Source organism: Anneissia japonica, unplaced genomic scaffold (genome assembly GCF_011630105.1).
Source record: "Anneissia japonica isolate Jap-2015-1 unplaced genomic scaffold, ASM1163010v1 scaffold1812_len1207588_cov181, whole genome shotgun sequence".
NCBI lineage: Eukaryota > Metazoa > Echinodermata > Crinoidea > Comatulida > Comatulidae > Anneissia > Anneissia japonica.
Window position 1 is genome coordinate 1,027,555 of NW_022726379.1, and position 9,493 is coordinate 1,037,047.

The 9,493-nt window shown below is 38.3% G+C and overlaps 1 protein-coding gene across 1 annotated transcript; it reads left to right on the top strand.

The window, feature by feature from the left end:
* The first annotated feature begins 6,174 nt into the window (after window positions 1-6,174).
* LOC117113126 lies at window positions 6,175-9,219 on the top strand. The gene has a single exon (XM_033256370.1). It carries the CDS (start codon window positions 6,175-6,177, stop codon window positions 9,217-9,219), a length of 3,045 nt encoding a protein of 1,014 aa, XP_033112261.1.
* Window positions 9,220-9,493: the final 274 nt, after the last annotated feature.

Here is a 9,493-nt window from a genome sequence, read left to right on the forward strand (position 1 = left end):
ATAATAATAATAATAATGACATTGTCGCAACATCACAGTACTCTGTTGGCCCGACGTCGGTAAACGTTTGAAATTTACAACTTCTAACCAACGTCGGCCCAACTGTTGTCACCAACCCCCACTAACGTTTACCGACGTCGGGCCAACAAAGTACTGTGACGTTGGGACAACGTCTCTATAAATACATCCTAATATTTACAACCTATAACCAACGTCGGACCAACGGTTGTAACCAACCTCCATTCCAAACGTATACCGACGTCGGGCCAACAACGTTCTGTGACGATGAGACAAGGTCTGTAATCACATTTAATATTTACAACCTCTGGCCAACGTCGTACAGTGGGCCAGGGCGAAATCAAAGTGTGCCAAAAGTCCATTTTGGTGACTATGGCTTTTACACTTTTTTTCACATGATTGAAGATGGGTATACCCTGGTGAATCTATCCTGAAAATATTTTACATTTAAACGAATTTTAAGGGTAGTATTTTTCAACAAATGTCGGAAATTTCTCTATAAACATTTCAAATGCTATAATTGACTACATTATATCTAAACACGTTTTTTTTTCTTACAGAAAATTCGGAATTACTTCAAAATGCACAGGTTTCTTGTATATAAATTGGGGAACACAAATATATGTTTTGGTTTAAATTTGAAGTTTGCATCAATAATAAATCGTTGTTTAAACGACAGAAAAAATATTTAAAATTTATTTTTAGAAAAGTAGGAGAGAAAGTTTAGATTCCATGTGGATTCATGCTTTAATTTTTACATCACCATCTTCAGTATAGCCTTAGCTTTATGATGGTACCAAATTTAGCTGCTACTTTTTGCAACTTTGCGAGCTAGACGCACTTTTATCAGTCTTGTTTTCGAACATTTGAGACACGATTTAATTAGAGCAAACCGCAAATCAGAGCGATGTACGCGCGTCTACTCAACCAGTTCATGCAAAGCGTGGGAAAAGCACTTCAAAAATTGACAAACTGCTCGTGATTTAACAGTAGCAAATCTTCTAATATTTTGTTGCTGTTTCGAATACTTTATTAAACTTTGAGCAGTCTAATAATCCAAATATCATATATCATAATGAAGATGATATCTACAAGCATGTCTATATCTAGGCGTCAATTGTTTTTAACTTTATTCAAACACATCCAAGACTTTGAAAAGCTTCCTGTGTCAACTTAAGGACAGGTGAGCTACTACGCGAGTACTAACGACCTTCCCAGCAAACAATAATACGTTATGCTAACGTGACAATAACGTTACAGTTTTGTTTTGAAAACTTTATTTTGTAGAACCATAAATACATACNTACTGAACATAATTTCACAACGTTTGCACGTTCCTACAACGTTGTGTAAACGTTATTTTGTGACATACCTAACCACAACATTCGCCAAGAACGTTATAAGAACGTAAACACGTGTTTTCCGGGTTTCTAAAGATAATAACTCGTGGCTTGACAACAGGATTCCATTTTCTGATGAAGTTATTAATGTTTTGACACAGAACAGAGATATTCTTTCCACACCAGCAGAAAACCCACAAGAGACTTAAAACAGACCCAAACCGGGACGTCCTATCGAAGTATTGGGGGATTTTTCAGAGAGTTCGCACAAGGGTAAAAAAGTACAAGAGATGTTGACATAAAATGTACGCACTGAACTTCTTTATGCAGCATTGCAAGGGGCATTCAAGAAGAATCGATTTTAGAGTCAACTAATATGTAGAAAATACATACACATTTTATTTCTCCCTGACGAATTGTAGTTTATCTCCCCAACGCCGGGGTGGGGGGAGGGGGAAGCTTTCCTCGATGGGGACCTCTCCTCGACAGGGACCCTGCCCCATTCCCCCTGCTGGCGTCACCCCTGAGGCGCAAACCGGAATCGTTCACGACAGATGAAACATTGTCCATTTTTGTAGCTCCATAGTAAAATGAGACTCCTCCTTACACCAAAATAAAAAGTAGCAAAAAAGCATTGCTATCCTGGTGGTACAGTATACCTGTCAAAGAGGACAGCAAAAGTTCCTCTTCAAAGCCTCCTTGTTCATACTGCACTGAGAATTATCAAAAAAACATAAAACGACCATTATCGATACTTTTACAATATAGGCCTAATACCATTGGGGACGGAATTATATGACAATATATGATTATCATTATCATGACATTGGTGTAGGCAATGTCTGATAATTCCATGGAATCTCAGATGCAAACACATTTTACATTTAAAAAATGTAAAATTAGGTTGTCTGGAATTATTATGAATTTTGATTTTGATTTATATTCACTGTAAGATAGAAATTTTAATGTTGGCCTATGCCACTTTTGGCCCCGTCCAATCAGAAAAATGTATTTTGATGACGTCATGGAAAATACATGAAGTTTTCCACAGAAGTTCTTTTGTCCCAAACCTCCTTAAACATTTCAAAATTAATTTGTAATTTCACTGTTCTCTGGTATTACAATGAAAACTGACATCGTCCAATCAAAAAACAGTACAAAAATGACGTCACATAGATTTGAAAATGCTTTTATTGAATTCTACGGGTATGAAAACCTCTAGATAAGTCTTGTATTCGCTCAGATTAGCTTCTGTAATGAGTAATTAATTTTGGCACGCTTTGACTTCAATCTGGCCCACTGTGCGTCGGCCAACAACGGTGGTAACCAACGTCTATTTCAAACGTTTACCGACGTCGGGCCAACAAAGTACTATGACGTTGCGACAACGTCTTTAATTACATCTAATATTTACAACCCCTAACCAACGTCGGCCCAACGGTTGTAACCAACCTTCACTAACGTTTACCGACGTCGGACCAACAAAGTACTCTGACGTTGCGACAACGTCTGTTATCACATCCTAATATTTACAGCCTCTAACCAACGTGGGGCCAACGGTTTTAACCAACCACCATTTCAAACGTTTACCGACGTCGAGCCAACAAAGTACTCTGAGTTGCGACAACGTCAGTTATGACATCATAATATTTACAACCTCTAGCCAACATGGGGCCAACGGTAGTACCCAACCATCTTTTTAGTAGTTTGCCGACGTCGGGCCAGTAACAAATCGTCACGTTGTACCAACATCCGTAGCCAGACTGAATATTTACGACGGCTTACCAACGTTGGGACGACATCGGAAAATCGACAAATATATTCATACGTTGGTTTGACGTTACCTCTCCGACCAAATTTTGCAACCAAACACCAACGTCGTACCAACGTCAGATATCCGACCCGGACGCTTGCCAACGTTTACCAACGTTGGGCCAAAGTCGCTTTTGCTAGCTGGATATGCATCAGCCGAATGTAGTACAATTGTTTATCAGTGTGATTAATCTGCTCAATAAATAATTTTAGTTACTTGTGCAAATATAAAGATGTGGGTAACCCACATCTTTGTATACGTCTTTTCATGGATCTTGACCTGCTATGTAGGCCCACTTTAGGCTAGACTATTGGAAGCGACGATCGAAGAAAACCGGTTAAGCAAGCCAAGGACTTTGCTAACTTCCATTTCTCAGTGTTAAACTCCTTCCATCGATTATGGGCACCGTCTAAAACTTTCTTCCAGCTTACTGTATCTCGGAAAAGAGTGTAACCTTTTTGTCTGCAGTTGGCTCAACATAAATTACACAGGAGTCAGTGAGTTTCCATGACGGCATAGGGTCGGACATGACACGTTGTTGTTTGTTGTTATTTCGCGACGTCATCAAGGAGTACAATGCATTCATTATCCACCATCAACTAATTTGCCTTAAAAAAATACATTGGTTTGTGTGGTAATCGAACACACAACCTCCATGTTTGCTATTCATTATCCACTATCAACTAAACTGCCTTAAAAAAAAAAATCGAACCTTAATAAAAAAAATAAATAATAAAAAAAAGACTTGCCCCGTGTGTGAATCGAACCCACGATCGCTGAGTTTACTAACCCTGATGCAGCATGACTAAACGGAGGGAGGTAACCCGCGGCCCCTAAGCCATAAATGCGATAAACCTAGCACCACACCAAGTACCAGTTAGTCAACTCACTAACTAAACTAAACAAAGTGTTGTAGTCTTCCAACGCTCGAAGATACAAAATTTCAAAAAACTTCAATATTCATGCAACAGAAATTACGTCGTCGTTTTCCACAAACCGTTTTTCAACATGCGCCTGTCTGTCGGCTTCAGCAGTGTTGATTCACAAAAAGAAATTAAAAAACAAAGAAACTGCTGTCAAACTAAGTCCTTCAGTTGTCCAACTCTCGAAGATATAAATTTAAAAAATTCAGTTCTCCTCTTCTGGTTATCACAATCTTTCAACATGCGCCTGTCTGTCGGCTTCAGCAGTGTTGATTCACAAAGGAAATTAAAAAGTAAAAAAAAATTCTCAAAATTCCATAGCCAGTACTTCGGCTATTCATTGGTAACTTTTTACCGCTGCCACCATGTGGGATAGTTGAACCCGATTCTCAAGTCCCTCTGTAGAGTATACACAAATATAAAGCACAAGTTCTGGTTTCTCGGTGTTCAATCTATACTTTTATTCAGATTTCACGCAATCTAACAAGCGGAGCAGATATGTACAATCTGTTTCTATAAAGCAGTGACAATTCTAACTAACTCATCAAGGAGGGAATCTTAATTATTATACTGGGTTTTAGTCCCTCCCCTTATACTACACTTAATTACTAAATACTTAATCTAATTGGTAGAATCTTAACTTAGTCATCCCTCATTTCGTAATGTTGTATTTCCAAAGAAGGTACCGTCCATCACTAAAAGATGACAAGTTAGATCCTAGTCCTACCCACAGTTTCACCACAGTGGTCTCCTGGTAGTTCTGTGTTTGGTACCACCTTAAATGTCATTAACCAGGAGGACGTTATCACAATCATCTCCCATCAACTGCATTAGCAAAAAAAAAAAAAAAAAAAAAAAAAAAAAAAAAAAAAAAAAAAAAAAAAAAAAAAATTGGTTTGTGTGAGAATCGAACACACAATCTCCAGGTTTGATATTCATTATCCACCATCAACTAAACTGACTTTAAAAAAAATGGTTCGTTTGGGAATTCAGGCCCGTATCCAGGGGGGGAGGGGTTATGGTTCGGGAGAACCCCCATTTTCTAGCAAACCCTCTCTTTTTTGGCGAACCCCCCCCCCCCTTCAAATTTCCCAAATAAGTCCTCCAACCCATGCACTGCAGACCCACCCAGACACAGACGTTTTCAAACCGTTATCTGCTTTTATAGCATTATTTGGACCCATAAAGCACAAAAATCCTCTTGCTTTGGGGTTTCGGCAACCCCACCGGGGCTTCGACCGTGGACCTCACGCCCAGAAAACCCCCCTTGGAAGAACCTGGCTACGGGCCTGGAATTGAACACACAACCACCAGGTTTCCCGTAACATGATTAGTCTATTTTTTTTTTCTAATTTGCAAAATGAATTTTTCAAACATTTTTGTCTATTTAAAAAAAAGTACGTAAGTTATGGAGATGGTAACAATCAAAAATCGATTATTAATTTAATTCTACATTTTTAGACAAAAAAATAAACCCTGTTGGCCCACGGCCCATTTTTGACACCATGACCATGAGTATTATTAACCTGCAGTGTATATATACGAAGCATTTTTTATATAACGAAGAGACTTACAGACAGAAATTCAGGAATTGTCGACATACTCCCAAAACCCAAAACGACGATTAAGCAATGGTTTAATGAAAGTAGGCACTATTTTGATAACTGGCTTAAATTTGCTGACGTTCAGAGTGACAATGCTGCAGGCATTATTGACCTGATACGGAAGGAGCATACCCCAGAAAATGTTCTAGAGTTGACCGAAATGGCCGACACGTTTGTAGCAAATAGGGGTGGGTCTGATTTTTGGACGGTTCGAAATTCATCCCAATCCCCAAAAATGTCATATTCCCAATCTATTTACGCTCCAAAACAATATGCTAATAAGTATACTCCGAACAACCCTAATGAAAATTTAATGAACAATCAAGGGAAACAACCACCTAAATACTATAACTGTGATGGATTAGGACATTTTGCCATAACTTGTAAGCCTAAATAAACTTAAGCATAGTGCCAACCCAAAGTCGGCATTTAAATGTGACCGACAAACAAGGCAAGTTGATCCAGCCCAACTTAAAATGCAGAAATGCACATTACCTGGTACCATAGAGGGTAGGGGAGTAACTATTCTCCGAGATTCCGCTTGCACCCAAACTGCAGTAAATTCTAAATGTATTCCGGAGACTTGTTATTTACCTGAGGAATTTATAACAGTCCGGGGTATAGGTGGCGAAATCACAGTTCCCTTAACTAAAATTAATTTGGACTGTACACTGATAAAAGGGTTGGTTAAGGTAGCTGTGATTGATGGACTCTTACATGACGTACTATTAGGACATGACTTGGACTCTTCATGTAGTGAGGTAATAGCGAAGGAAATGTGTATCCTGACTAGGGCCCAAGCTAAGGTACAACTAGAGGACTTTGACGAGGATGACAGTTACCTGATGTCAATTACTGTTGATGAGATAACTAACAATGAATCTGATTCAAATAAACTTACGACCACTGATGCTCCCAAAGTACATAGGCCTCAACGGACAAATGGCCAGGTAGATGAGAATGTTTCATCGACTAATGAGGATACTATATATACTGAAATTAGTGACAAACCCCTACTGCTAGATATAGGTAGGGCCAAACTAATTCAACTTCAAAATGCTGATCATACGCTTAAGGGTATCCGAGACAGACTTATAGATGAAGATGCTATAAAAGATCATAGGGTAGCATTCTACAAAAAAGAGGGTATTTTGTTTAGGAAATGGCAAAAACGACCCATTAGTGGGAAAATTGAAAATGTAATTGACCAAATTGTAGTACCATCTGAATGTAGGCTTAGCATACTTCAATTAGCTCATGATGCTCCTTTAGCAGGACATCTAGGGGTGGAGAAAACTAAAGACAGAATTCTCCAACACTTCTATTGGCCAGGTATATTCAAAGATGTTAGTGAGCATTGCCGTACTTATAAAGCTTGTCAAATGATGAACAAAGCTAAAACCAAAGTTAAACATCCCTTAATCCCAATGCCCATTATTAATATCCTTTTTCGTAGAATAGGTATTGACATTGTTGGTCCGCTAGCCAGGACTGTTAAACGAAATAAATATCTCTTAACGAGTTGTGATTATGCAACTAAGTATCCTAAAGCAATCCCTCTTTCTAACATTAGGGCAACCACAGTAGCTAATGCCTTAATTGAGGTTTTCAGTAGAGTAGGTCTACCTACCGAAATAGTGCATGATCTGGGAACTAATGTCATGCCCGAAATGATGAAATCTCTATCTAAAACGCTGAGAATAAAACAAATTCCCACTACCCCATATCACCCACAAACAAATGACTTGACCGAACGGTTCCATGGGACTCTCAAAAATATGCTCCGAACACTAGACGAACAGAAAATGAGACACTGGGATGATTATATACCTGCATTTTTATTCGCATATCGGGAGGTACCCCATAAGTCTACAGGGCACTCTCCCTTTAAACTTCTCTATGGTCGGGAAGTTAGAGGACCATTAAGTGTAGTTAAGGCTAACTGGATATCCGATGAATCGGTTTCCCAAGATGTAGCAAAATATTTGGTTACAATGAGACAAACTATGGCAGATTTAATGAAAGATGCAAATTGTAATATGGTTAAAAGTCAAAACACCATGGCTGCGGCCTATAACAAGAACGAAACTCTTAGGCAGTTTGATATAGGCGATAAAGTATTAATTTTCTTACCACAGGGAAATTCGAAAATGGACAGTAAATGGCAAGGTCCCATTGTTATCACAGATAAATTAAATGATGTAAACTATGAAGTTACTCTACCTAATAACAGAAAGAGTAAACGGGTGCTTCAAGTTAATATGTTGAAACCTTGGTATGAAAGGGATCATGGTGAAAAGATAGCCATGTGTCATTATGTATTCGCCAATGTCAACTCACTTAATGAACTTGACACTCACGAGAATGACATGGGCATTGAGTTACAATACTGTCAAACCCAAACATGGGCAAACGTACTAATTCTCGATCGAGTTAATGATGAGCAAAAAGATGAGTTAAAAGCACTATTATGTAATCATGCTAATGTTTTTTCAGATGTCTCAGGTAGGACATATTTGATAACACATACCATTAAAACACAAGAATCACCTAGCTCTGTTCGACAAAGGGCTTACAGGACTCCACACTCCCTTAAAGAATTAGTAAAGAAAGAAATAGACAGCATGTTGGAATTGGGAGTCATTGAACCCACTACAAGTGCTTATGCATCTCCTATCATTGCCATTAAAAAGTCGGCAACAGAAATTAGACTAGTGACTGACTTCCGAGAATTAAACAAATGTACTGAGTTTGACCCATATGTTATGCCTCGTATTGACGAAATTATAGATGATGTAACCGAGGCAACATATATTTCCACTTTTGATATAACTAAGGGTTTCTACCAAGTACCATTAGACGATAAGTCAAAACATAAATCTGCATTTATTACTCCCTTTGAACAGTTCTGTTACAACGTGTTACCATTTGGGTTACAAAATAGTAGCAGTACATTCCAAAGACTGATGGACAAAGTGTTAACTGGTTGTCATAGCTACGCCAGAGCTTATATCGATGATATATGTACCTATAGTCAATCTTGGGAGGAACACCTTACTCACTTGAATGATATATTGGGTAGACTAGGTAATGCTGGACTTACAGCTAAGCCAGTAAAATGCAAAGCTGCACAGGCTACAGTATCATTTTTGGGTCATATTGTCGGCAATGGAGAAATAAAGCCTTTGGCAGATAAAGTAGAAGCAATTGTAAACTTTCAGAGACCACTAACTAAGAAACATGTAAGAGCCTTTTTAGGATTAATGGGCTACTACCGGAAATTTATTAAAGACTATGCTAACATTTCTGCCCCACTTGTCAACCTCACTAAAAAGGACAAGTCCAATACTGTGAAGTGGGACAGTGATTGTAATACGACATTCAATACTTTAAAGAAAAAATATCTACTGATCCTATACTTAAGGCCCCTGAATTTACAAAACCATTTACACTGCAAACTGATGCTTCTGAGTTCTTCTGTCTTGGAGCAGTCCTATGTCAATATGATGATGATAATGTAGAACACCCAGTTGCATATATAAGCCGTAAATTACTTTGTAGGGAACAGCGATATTCTGTTCCAGAAAAAGAATGCTTGGCTATTATCTGGGCGATTAAGAAGTTGAAATACTATATGTATGGTCGAAAGTTCGTACTTGAAACGGACCATAGAGCTCTCAAATGGTTGAAGTCAATGCAAAACAATAACAATCGCCTTATGCGATGGGCAATTATGTTACAAGATTATACCTTTGAGATTAAATATAAAAAGGGCAGCATAAATGGAAATGCTGA

Bases quoted from the DNA above. Each gene is read 5' to 3' on its own strand.
- LOC117113126 (XM_033256370.1), top strand. From the start codon at position 6,175: ATGCAGAAATGCACATTACCTGGTACCATAGAGGGTAGGGGAGTAACT.